This window comes from Phyllobates terribilis, unplaced genomic scaffold (genome assembly GCF_046119375.1).
Source record: "Phyllobates terribilis strain yellow unplaced genomic scaffold, ASM4611937v1 Scaffold_3__8_contigs__length_932513732, whole genome shotgun sequence".
Lineage (NCBI taxonomy): Eukaryota > Metazoa > Chordata > Amphibia > Anura > Dendrobatidae > Phyllobates > Phyllobates terribilis.
The window spans coordinates 416,361,015-416,378,143 of NW_027362763.1; the positions used below are offsets into that span (position 1 = coordinate 416,361,015).

General features: G+C 44.9%; 1 protein-coding gene across 1 annotated transcript in view; it reads right to left on the reverse strand.

The window, feature by feature from the left end:
- Positions 1–17,129, reverse strand: part of IBTK (inhibitor of Bruton tyrosine kinase) — a 108,035-nt gene that overhangs the window by 68,401 nt on the left and 22,505 nt on the right. The window contains exons 7-14 of the mRNA XM_073675619.1: positions 16,177–16,294; positions 15,919–16,099; positions 6,324–6,447; positions 6,054–6,231; positions 5,165–5,318; positions 3,949–4,566; positions 2,478–2,564; positions 290–372 (exon numbers count right to left, since the gene is read on the reverse strand). Of these exons, the coding sequence (XP_073531720.1) occupies positions 290–372; positions 2,478–2,564; positions 3,949–4,566; positions 5,165–5,318; positions 6,054–6,231; positions 6,324–6,447; positions 15,919–16,099; positions 16,177–16,294 (1,543 nt within the window). The remainder of the gene's footprint in view (positions 1–289; positions 373–2,477; positions 2,565–3,948; positions 4,567–5,164; positions 5,319–6,053; positions 6,232–6,323; positions 6,448–15,918; positions 16,100–16,176; positions 16,295–17,129) is intronic.

The window sequence follows — 17,129 nt, forward strand, 5'->3', positions numbered from 1 at the left end:
TTGTTTTGTTTGACCAGACTGGGGCTGGCTCAGCCGTGTATGAGTAGCCAGGGTTTGTTCAGTTTAGTAAGCGCCTAGACAAGGCTAGAGATTTATGTTTCGGAGTTTGTTTTGGTATTGAAAAACCTGTGGAAAGCAATAAAAACTGCATGTGTTTGGCTCAAAACTGTATTGCCTATGTGAACGCTACCTAAAGCTTAATGCCTACCAGAGAGAGTGAACCCCTACAATAAATACATATGTGAGTAGCAAAAAAAATAACGAAAGTCTTAAAGCAAGAAATACATACCAAGTCTCGCACACAAGACACATTTATGGCAGGGGAATTCTTTCCCATCTTCAGACCTTATAGTTACATCACAAAGTGAAGAGCTGAAAAGAGAATGGAAATACCTTACATATATACACAGTTATCCAAATCTGAATCTTTTCTAATAGTTTCTGTCTTTCTCAAGAATAAATTCTCAGCAGCTCTCTTACAGACTGCAGCAGGTTTTCATCCAAAACTGCGCTGTATTTTGCGGCATTCATCCTACACTTCAGAAACCTTCTAACAAAAGCTATAGGTTACATTTATGTGGACTTTATATTTTGCGGGATGGACTATTGATTTTGGTTTATACCAACAGTTTAAAAGCCCAAAACATTTGTTATCATGGTCAAAGTGCTCAATAATAAATTAGGAATAGTCACCCAAATTTTGCAGATCACCCGCTGTAGTAAAATTCCAAGCTGTACAATATTCTTTTTGTGTTTCTTATTTATTGACGTGACTGGAATATCTACTGAGTTTTGAATCCATTCGCTGGTAGAAACTTTGAACTAAGAAAATCTAACATTGCAATTCTGTATATTGTTAAATCGATATTCACGAGTTTTTTAATGGATACAATTGCTACGTGCTTGGAAAAACGAGAAACTTTGCAACTTACTCGCTATTAAAAATCCTTTCCGCTCTGAAGAACAGAGGGATTTTTAATTTTATTTATCGCTCGCTGCCTGAGTTAGGGTCTATCTGCACCGTTTATCTTTGGTGGCTGGTCTCTTAGGCAAAGAGTGCAGCTCTTACAAGATATTACCAATAGAGCTTGTAAGCGCTACTCTGAAGTTGCCCAGTTGGCTGAATCCAGCCAGCTTGAGTGCCACTGCACTCCTCCGATGCTACATCTAAGAGAGCACAGTTCAGACGAGCAGATTAAAAGGGTTATCTGGGACAATTTTTTTTTTCCTCTGGGCGTAAGAACTTACAGGTAGGTTGTAGACAATTTCCTGCCTGCTGTGACCAACGCCAAACTCTGCTGCTCCTGCTGCCGATTTTGCGGCTTCAGGTGACAAAGTCAACAGAGCAGCTGCTTTTCTTCTGTGATGTCATGCTGTTTGAAAGCTGGCTCTCCGCTGCATAACTGAGGGGAGCTGGCTGTCAATCAGCATGTTGCCGGCAGTGACGCCCCGTCAACAGAGCAGACCTGAAGAGGAAGAGCTGCTCTGTTGACATAAAGCAGCAGAATTGGTGTCTCTGATCACTCTGAGCCAGTGCAGGGTAGAACAAGCAGGTTTTTAGCAACTACTTGGCGGTCAATTCTAAAGCCCCCGTCTCACAAATAGCGAGATCGCTAGCGAGATCGCTGCTGTGTCACGGTTTTGGTGACGCAACAGTGACTTCACCAGCGATGTCGCTATGTGTGACACTTTGCAGCGATCAGGCCCCTGCTGTGAGGTCGCTGATCGCTGAAAAGTGTCCTGGACCATTTTTTGGTCGTTGCTCTCCCGCTGGTCAGCACACATCGCTGTGTGTGACCAGCGGGAGCAGCGATCAGGCTGGTAACCATGATAAACATCAGGTTACTAGGGGCACACGCGCACCTAGTAACCCGTTGTTTATCATGGTTACGAGCCTGCTAAAGTGAGCGGTAACCTCCCGCTCACTGTAGCAGAGTGGTAACCATGATAAACAACGGGTTACTAGGTGCGCGTGTGCCCCTAGTAACCTGCTGTTTATCATGGTTACCAGCCTGCTCCTGCTTCAGCAGGCTGGTAACTGGAGCAGGACATCGTGGAAAGATTCTTTCCACGATGTCGCTGCTCCCCTGATCGTTGGTGAGCCTGCCTGTTTGACATCTCACCAGCGACCACATAGCGACGCAGCAACGACCCCTGACAGGTCGTATCGTTGTCCTCCTGTACTGCTCAAGCTTTGACCAACTTTTTAAAAAAGATGACTGGTTTAAAAACACCAAATATCGCACTTTTTTTTTTTAACTTTAGAGTTTTACAAAAGTGTTCTGACATTTCATGCAGTTTTATGGCACAACTGTGGTGACAACTGCTTGATGAACTGTGGCTATGGTGTTTGTTCTGCAATGAAAAATGTATGAGGGATGTCTTTTTTATTTTAGGTTGTTTTTATGACCAATGCATTAGAGAAATAAAATACAATAATCCCCTGAATTTCCACATTCGTATTTCATGGTACATACCATTTCTTCATATTGAACTTTGGCCGGTTTCCAATATTCTTGGCAATGACATTAATTGTGCCATTTTCATATCTGACTCCATCTAGTCTTCAAAACAAAAATACAAGTACAGTTACAAAAGTAAGACCGAAATCCAAACCAAGCCATCATCTCTACAGCACAATAAAGCAATCAGTTTATGAATATCCAAGCAGTGATATCACAAGACGTGGATGTCCCCATCTGAACCACATTGGACCGGATTCATCAAAGCTTTTACGTCAATATTTTGGCATAAAAAGATTTAAAAAATCACATAATTTTGCCGCAACTGGTGGCTGCACTAAAATAATGCGACTTTTGTCATTGTCATGCCATTTTTGCCCAGCTCTGACAAAGTGGGCGAAGCTGGGGCAGGACAAGGGCATGGCGATCGTCAAATTCACAAGGAACGGTGGCGTTCATTATGCCACAAATCTTACACCAGCAGGGACTGGAGCAGGATTTGCTGCAAGGTGCACACAGAGGAGGACAGCACTCGACCTCTTCATGAATCAGGAGTGTCTGACTCCAGCATATCTCTTCATCAAGACTGCTGTGACCAACACCAATCTGGACATATGAGGCCCTTAAAGCGTACTGGTCATTCTTCTTGTATACTCTGTACAAAGCCTGAACAGCACAGCACCATACACTGTAGAGGTTGCTGCCAGGTCTTGCAGATTAGCTCCTATTGTAGTGAATGGAAACTGATCTGCACTACCCACAGTGGCCACTACAGAGTATGGAGCTGTGCTGTTACCGTTTACAACTGGATTATGCTGGAGCAGATAATAGCTGACCGGTAGCAGCCCGCCACCAATCACATATGGATTACCTATCGTATGGATAGATTATGTATTAGTCCTGGACAACCCTTTTACAAACAACAGCCACAAATGCACAATTCTCTCATTGGTTAGCCCATATAAATGCCTAACCTCAACAGCCATTAGTCTAAGGTTGTGCACTAGCTCTATAAAGGCAGAAGCCGGTATAAACCTGGTTTTCCAGAAATGTTTCATGATGACATACCAGTGAAGGTACGGGATAGAGGCGCCTACGGATAGCTGCAGCGAGTCAGGGTATGCTTTTCAGAGCACCGTGATGGCTGAGCTCATATAGGCCTTGGAGTTCGGACATTTAAAGTCATTCATCCATCACTACTGACAAGTGAAACAAATAAACCATGGGAATGGGTTGCTTTGGGGAGTCAGAGATTTGTGGACATTATGCAGATGCTAAAAGGTCATCGACGTGTGCCGGCATCACTTGAAAAGCAGTGGCATTAGTGTATCGACGGCGATGTATATGAGGCCTTAGGATTATATTCTAGCGTCTGTTACACAGCCACCAATATGGTTTCCTAAAGTCTATGACTTGTCAAAGGTGAGAAATGGCTAACAAGTAGTATGTGCTGGATTTAATAATGAAAGAACAGGACTTAACAAACCTTGTGCTCAGAGTACTCATGCCAAATTTCTTGGCCAGATTCTGCAGCATTTTCACAGGGCTACTTTCTTCGCTCACACATCTGCTTTTCTTGGAAGGCTTCACCTTGGTCACCTTGCCTTTCTTCTTCTCATTGTCTGCACAGATCTGGTTGTTCCTATACACCTCATAGGCAGACTTGCCTTTCACATCTTCATGAAAACTTATCTTCTGAAAAGCTGAAATGAGGGCATCTTGATTTTCTTCTATTTTTTCTTTCTGAATGCATCTTGGCTTGTGGCCGTGGACTAACATGTCGCACGTGTCAGTGTAGAGAAATTGTAAGATATAGGAGAAGAGAACAGGAGAAACCTTTTCCATTACAAACATGTCACATCCAGCTGAATCCTCCCCACTTTGGTAAATCGCTGTAAAGTCAGCTTGGTTACTGTCTGCAGAAAGAAACAGCTTCTGGAAGAAGTCGCATTTCAGAGCCAGAATGTACCTATGTGCGGGGAAGGCTTGGGACCCTACTAAGAAGGTCACATCGTGGATGGAGTCCATCTCATCTACTTCTTTCAATAGCTTCTCAAAAGCTTCTACAAAAATGGATGACGACACAACTGGGATTTCAAATAGGCTGACAGAAAAAAAAGAATTAAAGTGTTAAAACCATGAAATCTCACGAAAATGTATTGGGTTCTTGTTGGCATTTAACACAGTGTGGTTAGGAAGTTGTAGGCAAACTAAAAATGCCAAAATATTACCCAAATGATCTACTTCACCCTAAGAGCACGGGACCTTCTGATGTATCACATGGTACATACTTATTCCCATTTGGATTAAACCTGTGCATGGAGATGTGCAATGCCATGGCCAACCCGATGGGATAATCATGGGACACCCTGTCCGAAAACACACACTGCTCGCAAAGGAAGGACGGATTCAGAAGGCCATATGTGTCTATGAGCCTGGAAGATCAGTTCAGGAGACCTGTGGTTAAGTACGGGTTTAGGAACCATGGAATATGTCGGTTTGAGCCTGGCCCAACAGAAACGAACCTGTCCTAAATGGGTAAGATTACTTCTATTACACATGTAAAGTGCCAAAGAGATTTACAAATCCTATTCACATTTATGCAGCAAAACAGTAGAGTAATTTTCTACAATAAGTCCACCAAATGTAGATAGCCCAGTATGAAAAATAATTAAAAAATAAAAAAACAAAATCAATGTCACCTGCTTTTAGGGTCTGACTGCAAAACTGCAAAGTTACATCCATTAGGATCTGATACCACGCTAACTGCCCTGTGGATGAAGGTTAGCTTCTGCAGGCCGATCCTTTCATACACATTATGGGTGTCGGAGAGGAGGGAATCGGATATTAAGTGGTCTGGGGAAGAGAGGAAAAAAAATGTGACCTAAGCATTGCAATGGAAAAAATATACACCAACAAGCTTATTAGCAGGTTCTTTCTCCATGGTGAGGTGGTGTTTGTGTGAAATGATGGTCCATGGTGGAGTTTAAAGGGGTTTTCATCAAGTTCATTTTAATCAATGGTTGTCTGACCGTGCAGGAACATGGTCTGATCATACCACATCTCCTGGGCAGGGGAGGAAGAAAAAGAGTATACAGACAGGACAGCAGGGGATCTCAGAGGATTCATTTTGTGAGGTAAAATATTGTTTAAAAACAGGCAGAGAAATGTTTTACCTCACAAAATGAATCCTCTGCGATCCCCTGCTGTAATGTCTGTATACTCTTTTTCTTCCTCCCCTGCCCAGGAGATGTGGTATGATCAGATCATGTTCCTGCACGTTCAGACAACCATTGATTAAAATGAACTTTTGTTTGTGGGAAAATTCCTTTAAGTAATAGAAGAGCAGTTCCATTTCTGTTATAGCAATAATTACACAAAAACATCCAAGAACGGAGCAATGTGAATACCCCCAATTAGAGACATGGCTGAAAACCAGGAAGATATGGATTTCACAACATTCAATGCTGTTCTAATATTGCAAAGGTTAAAACTTCCATTATTGTACCAGGAAATCACAACTTCGCAATTCTCTAGTTTAAGTGGCATGCATTTCCACAAATCAGATTTACAAAAAAAGAAGAAAAATACCCTTTTTATCGGGGGAGAATTTCTTTTCAGGCATCCACTTTCCACTAAATCCTTCACCATCGTGGGTGATAAACAGCATTTCATTCTTATTTAGGGCAAAATCAGACACAAACACTTGACGTCCGTACACCCAGCGGCAGTGTTTCAAGGAGGTGGAGGTGGACTTCCAGCAAAAAACCTGAAACCAAAACAAGGTTTCATTTAGTTTGCCTAGAATTACAAGTACTTCTGCATCACTAAGACAAAGGAAATCGAATATTATAAACATACTCTTCCAGCTCGATCCAAGGCAAGAAGCCGAATGGGCTGGCCACCGCTTTCTTTCAGATTTTGTGGATCTGTCTTGTAGTCCAGAAATCCTCCAGATACGAGAACCTTCTTAAGGTTCAATTGCCTAAGTAAAAAAAAAAAAAATTATATATATATATATATATATATATACACACACACACACACACACACACACACACACACACACACACACACACACGTGCATCTCACAAAATTAGAATATTATCAAAAAGTTAATTTATTTCAGTTCTTCTTTACAAAAAGTGAAACTCATTATATAGAGTCATTACAAACAGAGTGATCTATTTCAAGTGTTTATTTCTGTTAATGTTGATGATTATAGCTTACAGCCAATGAAAACACAAAAGTCATTATCTCAGTAAATTAGAATACTTTATAACAACAGCTTGAAAAATGTTTTTAAAATCCGAAATGTATGTTAAGTAAATGCACTCAATACTTGGTTGGGGCTCCTTTTGCATCAATTACTGCATCAATGTGGCATGACATAGAGGAGATCAGTCTGTGGCACTGCTGAGGTGTTATGGAAGCCCAGGTTGCTTTGATAGCAGCCTTCAGCTCGTCTACATTGTTGGGTCTGGTGTCTCTCATCTTCCTCTTGACAATACCCCATAGATTCTCTATGGGGTTAAGGTCAGGCGAGTTTGCTGGTCAATCAAGCACAGTGATACTGTTGGTTTTAAACCAGGTATTGGTACTTTTGGCAGTGTGGACAGGTGCCAAGTCCTGCTGGAGAATGAAATTTCCATCTCCAAAAAGCTTGTCAGCAGAGGGAATCATGAAGTGCTCTAAAATTTCCTGGTAGACGGCTGCACTGACTTTGGTCTTGATAAAACACAGTGGACCTACACCAGCAGATGACATGGCTCGCCAAATCATCACTGATTGTGGAAACTTCACACTAGACCTCAAGCAGCTTGGATTGTGTGCCTCTCCACTCTTCCTCCAGACTCTGGGACCTTGATTTCCAAATGAAAATTGGAACTCTGGGACCTTGTGAAGTGTGTCAATGACTGCCTTCTGGACATCTGTTAAGTCAGCAGTCTGCCCCAAGATTGTGGAGCCTACTGAAACAGACTAAAAGACCTTTTTAAAGGCTTAGGAAGCCTTTGCAAGTGTTTATTTTAATTTACCGAGATAACGAGTTTTGTGCTTTCATTGGCTGTAAGCCATAATCATCAACATTAACAGAAATAAACACTTGAAATAGATCACTCTGTTTGTAATGACTCTATATAATATGAGCTTCACTTTCTGTATTGAAGAACTGAAATAAATTAACTTTTTGATGATCTTCAAATTTTTTAATTTGAATTAACACATGTGGAATTATATACTTAACAAAAAAGTGTGAAACAACTGAAAATATGTCTTATATTCTAGATTCTTCAAAGTAGCCACCATTTGCTTTGATGACTGCTTTGCACACTATTGGCATTCTCTTGATGAGCTTCAAGAGGTAGTAATCTTGAAGGAGTTCCCAGAGATGCTTAGCACTTGTTGGCCCTTTTGCCTTTACTCTGCGGTCCAGCTCACCCCAAACCATCTCAATTGGGTTCAGGTCTGGAGACAGCGGAGGCCAGGTCATCTGGCGTAGCACCCCATCACTCTCCTCCTTGGTCAAATAGCCCTTACACAGCCTGGAGGTGTGTTTGGGGTCATTGTCCTGTTGAAAAATAAATGATGGTCCAACTAAACGCAAACCGGATGGAATAGCATGCCGCTGCAAGATGCTGTGGTAGCCATGCTGGTTCAGTATGCCTTCAATTTTGAATAAATCCCCAACAGTGTCACCAGAAAAGCACCCCCACACCATCACACCTCCTCCTCCATGCTTCACGGTGGGAACCAGGCATGTAGAGTCCATCCGTTCACCTTTTCTGCGTCGCACAAAGACACGGTGGTTGGAACCAAAGATCTCAAATTTGGATTCATCAGACCAAAGCACAGATTTCCACTTGTCTAATGTCCATTCCTTGTGTTCTTTAGCCCAAACAAGGCTCTTCTGCTTGTTGCCTGTCCTTAGCAGTGGTTTCTTAGCAGCTATTTTACCATGAAGGCCTGCTGCACAAAGTCTCCTCTTAACAGTTGTTGTAGAGATATGTCTGCTGCTAGAACTCTGTGTGGCATTGACCTGGTCTCTAATCTGAGCTGCTGTTAACCTGCGATTTCTGAGGCTGGTGACTCGGATAAACTTATCCTCAGAAGCAGAGGTGACTCTTGGTCTTCCTTTCCTGGGGCGGTCCTCATGTGAGCCAGTTTCTTTGTAGCGCTTGATGGTTTTTGCAACTGCACTTGGGGACACTTTCAAAGTATTCCCAATTTTTCGGACTGATTGACCTTCATTTCTTAAAGTAATGATGGCCACTCGTTTTTCTTTACTTAGAATTTGTATTATGGCAAGAAAAAAGCAGCTAACAGTCTATTCAGTAGGACTATCAGCTGTGTTTCCACCAGACTTATGCACAACACAACTGATGGTCCCAACCCTATTTATAAGGCAAGAAATCAGACTTATTAAACCTGACAGGGCACACCTGTGAAGTGAAAACCATTTCCGGTGACTACATCTTGAAGCTCATCAAGAGAATGCCAAGAGTGTGCAAAGCAGTCATCAAAGCAAAAGGTGACTATTTTGAAGAACCTAGAATATAAGACATATTTTCAGTTGTTTCACACTTTTTTGTTAAGTATAGAATTCCACATGACTATGAAAATTGTACATTCACACTGAAGGCATTAAAACTATGAATTAACACATGTGGAATTATATACTTAACAAAAAAGTGTGAAACAATTGAAAACATGTCTTATATTCTAGGTTCTTCAAAGTAGCCACCTTTTGCTTTGATGACTGCTTTGCACACTCTTGTCATTCTCTTGATGAGCTTCAAGAGGTAGTCACCGGAAATGGTCTTCCAACAATCTTGAAGGAGTTCCCAGAGATGCTTAGCACTTGTTGGCCCTTTTGCCTTCACTCTGCGGTCCAGCTCACCCCAAACCATCTCGATTGGGTTCAGGTCTGGTGACTGTGGAGGCCAGGTCATCTGGCGTAGCACCCCATCACTCTCCTTCTTGGTCAAATAGCCTGGAGGTGTGTTTGGGGTCATTGTCCTGTTGAAAAATAAATGATGGTCCAGATAAATGCAAACCGGATGGAATAGCATGCCGCTGCAAGATGCTGTGGTAGCCATGCTGGTTCAGTATGCCTTCAATTTTGAATAAATCCCCAACAGTGTCACCAGCAAAGCACCCCCACACCATCATACCTCCTCCTCCATGCTTCATGGTGGGAACCAGGCATGTAGAGTCCATCCGTTCACCTTTTCTGCGTCGCACAAAGACACAGTGGTTGGAATCAGAGATCTCAAATTTAGACTCATCAGACCAAAGCACAGATTTCCACTGATCTAATGTCCATTCCTTGTGTTCTTTAGCCCAAACAAGTCTCTTCTGCTTGTTGCCTGTCCTTAGCAGTGGTTTCCAAGCAGCTATTTTACCATGAAGGCCTGCTGCACAAAGTCTCCTCTTAACAGTTGTTGAAGAGATGTGTCTGCTGCTAGAACTCTGTGTGGCGTTGACCTGGTCTCTAATCTGAGCTGCTGTTAACCTGCGATTTCTGAGGCTGGTGACTCGGATAAACTTATCCTCAGAAGCAGAGGTGACTCTTGGTCTTCCTTTCCTGGGGCGGTCCTCATGTGAGCCAGTTTCTTTGTAGCGCTTGATGGTTTTTACAACTGCGCTTGGGGACACTTTCAAAGTTTTCTTAAAGTAATGATGGCCACTCGTTTTTCTTTACTTAGAATTTGTATTATGGCAAGAAAAAAGCAGCTAACAGTCTATTCAGTAGGACTATCAGCTGTGTATCCACCTGACTTCTGCACAACACAATGGTCCCAACCCCATTTATAAGGCAAGAAATCCCACTTATTAAACCTGACAGGGCACACCTGTGAAGTGAAGACCATTTCCGGTGACTACCTCTTGAAGCTCATCAAGAGAATGCTAAGAGTGTGCAAAGCAGTCATCAAAGCAAAAGGTGGCTACTTTGAGGAACCTAGAATATAAAACATATTTTCAGTTGTTTCACACTTTTTTGTTAAGTATAGAATTCCACATGTGTTAATTCATAGTTTTGATGCCTTCAGTGTGAATGTACAATTTTCATAGTCATGAAAATACAGAAAAATCTTTAAATGAGAAGGTGTGTCCAAACTTTTGGTCTGTACTGTATACATTTTGTAATGCAGCGACTTGCTGGCATTACAGTAATGGTCCAGGATGTGTTTTACCTGACCATGTACCTTCCCCCTCAGGTGACTGGTCACGTGACTGTGACATAGCATAGGTCCTGCGCGCACAGAATGTCTGTCTGATCACATGACTGTGACATCAGAAAGGTCCTGTCTGTGTGTGTGTGCACGGGATGGATATATAAACCCTGCTTGATGGGAGGACAGGTGTGTTCTGTGAGAGAGGCACAAGGCCTGTTCCCGTGTGTGTGGGACACCGACGTGTGAGGCCTAGTGAAGCCTGGTGCCTGAAAGGTCGATACTGGATCCTGTGTGGATGCTAGTGGCCTTGGAAGGCAGAGGCTTGATGAAGAGTCCTGAAAGGCAGAGCCTGGATCCTGTGTGGATGTCAGTGGCCTTTGAGGGAACGACGGCTAGAGACCCCCACCTGGGAAGCCGCAAAGCCACAGTGGTGGCGGAGTAATGGACTGAGACAGCTAAACCCGGCAAAGGTAATACACTACGTTATATGGACATTGCTATATGATTTCCTTGCTGAAGGCTGTACCAGGAGCAAGTGGGCCTGTGTGTCACTTGGCTCATGAATATTATATATATGTGTGTCGGCGTGCCACTGAGTTGGACCCGGTTATATGAGGTTTATGAAGTAATAAACTGCTGAGCATTGTTTAAAAAACGTAAAGACATTGCCCGTGTGCATTAATTGTCGCAGCGAAGCGAGTATCCCCCATTATGATGTCTAGCGCTGCCTTACATATGGTTCGAGAATGCGGGCAACTGCAGCCCGGTTGCTAGAGGCAACGACAACCCGGTTGCTAGGGGCAAAGGCACAGGACGACGAGTGTGGATTAAAGCATCTAGCTGCAACTCGGTGGGGTTGCGAAGATTGTCGTCGCACTCAAACCTGGTTTGCTGTGGCTCGGCGGGGCTCACGAAGTTTAAAGCATCTGGCTGCAACTAGGCGGGGTTGCGAAGGTTGTCGACGCACTCAAATCCGGATTTGCTGTGGCTCGGCGGGGCCACGAAAATTTTCGGGGAGAGCGGTGTAAAGTGTCTAGTGTGTACCGTGTTGGCCATGAATGGTGCAGTATCTCCAGACGGAAAGGAGAAGGAGGTAGATGACCGTGTGCAATAGCTCTTCGGCATAATGGAGTTTCCTGAAGAAATGCAGGAGCAGATAATGATGGCTGTGAAGGGAGCAGCAGATGAGTCTGAAGCTGTTGAGCGATTGAAATGCCTGTTGGAGTCGCAGCAGCAGGCATTGGAGAAACAACAACAGGACTCGCAGCAGGCATTGGAGAAACAACAACAGGACTCGCAGCAGGCATTTGAGAAACAACAGCAGGTATGGGAGAAATGACAAGAGGTCGTGGTGCAGGAAGGCCAGGAGCTGTTGGCCCTTTACAGAAAGGAGGTAGCGGACCATTCCTTGAACTCTCCGGGGGCGCCTTTGTTGTCCCAGAGTGCCCGGGGAGGTGGTAAGAGCTGTTGTGAACTGAGTCCTAAGACTATTGTTGATTTTTCTTGTAAAAATTCCCCTGCCAGTGTGGTTGTTGAAAAGGGGGCGGAGTCTAAAAAAGGGGCGGATGTTCAAAACAGCGTGGAGGATAGAAAATCAAAAGGAATTACTGGTGGTGGGTTGGTACCTCCTAAAAATGACAATATGACCGTTGATAACGGGGTAGCTCCAGTAGAAGGGGGTGACGTCAAAGTGGGAGGTGACCTGTTACTCCACAACACCATGGGGAGTGACACAGACCCCGTAGCTGACGGTGACACTACGAAAGTGGAAGGAGAGGTCAGTCAGGAGGGGTTAGACGAGGTGAGAAAGTCCCCATCTCATAGACGGCGCAAGGGCCACAAAAAGGTTGCTCCTGTAGACTTGGCTGAAAGTGAAAATAAGGAAAATGTAGTACGGTGTGCCTTTGTTTCAAGGGTGGATCCTCCTTCCGAGGCAGAAGAGGAGGTGACGTTGCCAGTAGCAACCTCTGGTACGGTATCGAGTCAGAAGGATCTGACAGCCCTGAAAGAGGAGGCGGCCAGTCGTGACCAAGAGCTGGAGCCTATCAGCCAGCAGGGTCAGAGTGACGTGCAGCAACTATGTGGAAACCTGGATCGTGTCCTCAGACCAGCTGGGCCTGGAGTCTGAACGGCAGAAAATAAACCAGGTTGTGAGGAACTTGCAGCGAGAACTGGAGGAAAACAGCAAGGAAGTCAACAATTGGAAGGAAAAGTTCCAGAGAAATAAAGAGGAGGTTTTTCAGTTGGGGCTTGACAAAGCGGAGTTTGAAGATGAGCTGTGCGAGTTGAAAGATAGCTCTACGTGTACCAGGGAGAACCTGATACAAGTGAAGCAAAAGCTGGATGAGGGACTACACCAGAGGGATAGAGAGCTGTCTGCCTTAAAAGAGGCGCTGCAGGTTGAAGTTTCCGGACGTGACCAAAACCTAAAACGACTGCGCGAACAGTTCAACCGGGAGCTATGTGACTCCAAGAAGGAATATGGTGAAAAGCTCAATAGGGAACTGCAACAAATCAAGAGAGACTATGAGGATCTCCTCAGGGTTAAAGGAAAACTAGAGGATGATAAGGTGGATGCAGAGCACATACGCCAAGTGGTTGAGACCACTCTGCAGGACACCCGTAATGAAAATGGTGATCTCCGCAGAAAGACCTTAGGTCTGGAAGCTCAGGTGAAGGAGCTGCGGACGTTCTGTGATAATCTCCAGAGGGCAGAGACGTGCCTTAAGGAAAGGCTCAGCAAGATGGAGGCTGAGCAGAAGCAGATGGAGGAGTCTATCTGAGAAGACACAGACCAGGGCCAGGAGTGGGCTGCTGGTGATGGGAGGTATGAAGCAGATACCTCCTCGAGTGATGCGAGCTTGGATGATTCGGTGGATGTAGGAGCCGAGATCAAGGAGTCACTACAAACCCATTGGAAGCAAGAGGAGCTTCAGAGACGGGCCGCTGAGAGGCGAGTGGCGGAGCTAGAGGAAGAAGTTTCCGGGCTCAAAAGTCGCCTGACAAAGTATCACTCGGTGAACGAGGCCTTCTTGGAGAAGGAAAAGAGCTAAGACGTTGCACTCACTCCCTTATACCAAGAGAGGGTGGGCCTGAGGAGAGCTAAGAGAGTGTTAACCACAGATAAATATGAGATGGAAGTGGTCAAGACAAAAATTGGTGAATTTGTAGCTGTGAGTCAGCTCAGGGGAAGCGTAAAGGGGGAAGAAGCTGAAAGTCAGTTGTCCCTGAACCCTGAGCTGGTTGATCGTATGGAAACCACTGGTGAGACCGAAACGTCTTGGTACAAGTGCCTCGTAGATGTGCCCGAGGATTTGAGGGAAGAATGCACCAGTGAGTCCGTGCATGAGGAGTTTAAGAAGGCCATGGGAGCCTGTAAGGTGTACTTGACCTCAGAAGCTAAACAGCTGGTGGTCCTGTCCACGACCGAAGTCACAGTGAAGAGGGTGGCTATCCTAAGTGACATGCACTGGCGATGTATTCGCACAAAGCGGTTTCTCCGGTTGAAGACGGAACAAGCCGTTAGACAACTGGAGTTGATGAGGAAAGCTCACAGTATGCGTGAAGAGGTCATCCGGGTGCCTCATGTTCTGGTGAGGAAGCTCGTTGGGAGAAATGGTCGAGCCATGCAGATGATGGTCAAGAAGTCTGGTGTGGTGAAAGTAAGCAGTCCACGTGATCGTCAGGACTGGATACCAGATGAAGACGGCATGGTGTTATTCTCTGCTGTAGGAACGGAAGAAAGTCTTGCATATATACGCATGCTGATGGAGTACCGAGTGACCTACCTGCGAGAGGTAGAACAGTTGAATCTCGCTAGACTGCGAGTGGATAGACAGCATCATCTGAGTAGCAGAAGATGGCAGGCGTCTAGAAATTATGAGACCAGACAGAGAAAGGGCCCCCTAAATAACAGAACAGCTATAACTGGAGTTAGGGACCTTTCAAGATGTCCTGAGAGTAGTGGGCGTGGGTTTAGAGGTAGTGAGACCTCCAGTAACTCAGGTTTGAGCAGCCCATACAAACGACCCAATAGAGGACGGGACAGTACGGAGTCGAACCGGACCTTAGATACCAGGGCATGTGAGTCACACCGCAGTACGACTGACCGCTGGGAGCGGGGGAGGTCTGACAAGATTATGACTGACCGCTGGGAGCGGGGGAGACCTGATAAGGTTACGACTGACCACTGGGAGCGGGGGAGCTCTGACAAGGTTACGACCCGGAAAGGTAACCTGACGAAGTCAGTGACAAATGGTAGGTCCCTAAGGAATGGGCTAATGTCGTTGACTAATGTTCCAGGGGCTGAGTAGCAAAATTGTAAAGTACATGGTCTCTATGTGAACTGGGGGTTATAATGTCATTGTGTATATTATGTGTTCAACTCCACAAGTTTGAACAGAGGGGGGGATATGTAATGCAGCGACTTGCTGGCATTACGGTAATGGTCCAGGATGTGTTTTACCTGACCATGTACCTTCCCCCTCAGGTGACTGGTCACATGACTGTGACATAGCACAGGTCCTGCGCGCACAGAATGTCTGTCTGATCACATGACTGTGACATCAGAAAGGTCCTGTCTGTGTGTGTGTGCACGGGATGGATATATAAACCCTGCTTGATGGGAGACAGGTGTGTTCTGTGAGAGAGGCGTAAGGCCTGTTCCCGTGTGTGTGGGACACCGACCGTGTGAGGCCTAGTGAGGCCGAGTGAAGCCTGGTGCCTGAAAGGTCGATACTGGATCCTGTGTGGATGCTAGTGGCCTTGGAAGGCAGAGGCTTGATGAAGAGTCCTGAAAGGCAGAGCCTGGATCCTGTGTGGATGTCAGTGGCCTTTGAGGGAACGACGGCTAGAGACCCCTACCTGGGAAGCCGCAAAGCCACACTGGTGGCGGAGTAATGGACTGAGACAGCTAAACCCGGCAAAGGTAATACACTACGTTATATGGACATTGCTATATGATTACCTTGCTGAAGGCTGTACCTGGAGCAAGTGGGCCTGTGTGTCACTTGGCTCATGAATATTATATATATGTGTGTCGGCGTGCCACTGAGTTGGACCCGGTCATATGCGGTTCATGAAGTAATAAACTGCTGAGCATTGTTTAAAAACGGAAAGACATTGCCCGTGTGCATTGATTGTCGCAGCGAAGCGAGTTACCCCCAGTATGATCTCTAGCGCTGCCTTACAATATATATATAATAAATAGAGAAACTAACAGCAATTTGGCAACTAATGGTAATTTTCTGAGAATGGAAGGAATTATATGTTCCTCTTACTTTGATGCCAGCTTCTTGCACTGGTATTCACTCAGGAGGTAAATGTCACCACGTTCAGTGACACAAACTGTAGCTCCATCGCTCGCACTTACGAGAGATATATTAATATCTTTATGATGCAGAGCAGAGACTTGGCGGGGACAACGGACATGCTTTTCTCCATTAGGATCTAGCAAATACCCTAAAACAGAACAGGACCATGATTACAAGAAGGCTCTCATAATGGAGGCCATAGAGAGGCTTCCAACAGGTACGTACCTAATTGACCTCCGTTAAGTCCCATTGTATAAACAGCATCTTTAGTCCACAGAACTGTATGAAACCGTCCAGCAGCCACCCCCATCACAGACTTGCCTTTCAGAGTTTTGGCCTGAACCTGTTTGGGAAAAAAAGGTTTTAGAAATCAAGGTGCTACTCTTTAAAATAGTATGTTGACCAAGAAATGTAAAAATGTTTTATAAAACAAAAAAAAAACAAGAACATCCCACCTATCTATGATCTAATTCAACGGGGGCATATGTGGGATTTTTTAATATGGGAGTGGGAAAAAGCCAAGTGCAAATCTTAGTTTTTTCCGGCTGTCTCATAGACAATGAATAGAGCACAGGTATATGTGCACCGCTCTCTACCCAAGACAAAGCTGCAGAGCCTGATTCCAAGGTTTCAGAGTGCTGCTCTTGGGATCGGTGGGAAGATCTCGGTGATTGACAAGTCAATCCATATCCTGTGTTCAAGGGATAACTTGAAAAAATGCAAAAAGAGATGAGGAGCGCACCCTGGTGCAATAATTTCCAGTATCAAGGAAGGCAAGAGTGGATTAAAGAGGTTGTCCACTAATTTAACATTGATGGCCTATCCTTAGGGTAGGTCCTCAATGTCTAATTGGTGGAGGTGCAACATCCAGCACCACTGCCGATCAGCTGTTCTCGGTGCTGGTGGACGAAAGTGCTCAGTTACGGAGCTGCTATTAGCGGCAGGGTACTACACATCAGTCCCCTATTGATTTCAATAGGGGACGAATGTGCAGTACCCAGTCGCGTCCACTATTATTAGACAGAGCAGCTCCATAACTGAGCACTCCGGCTGCCGCCGACACCAGCTGATGGGCAGGGGTGCCAGGTGTTGCACCTCCACCAGACATTGATGCACTATCTTACAGAAAGTCCTTCAATGTGAAAGTATTGGACAACCTCTTTAAGGTTATTAACCTT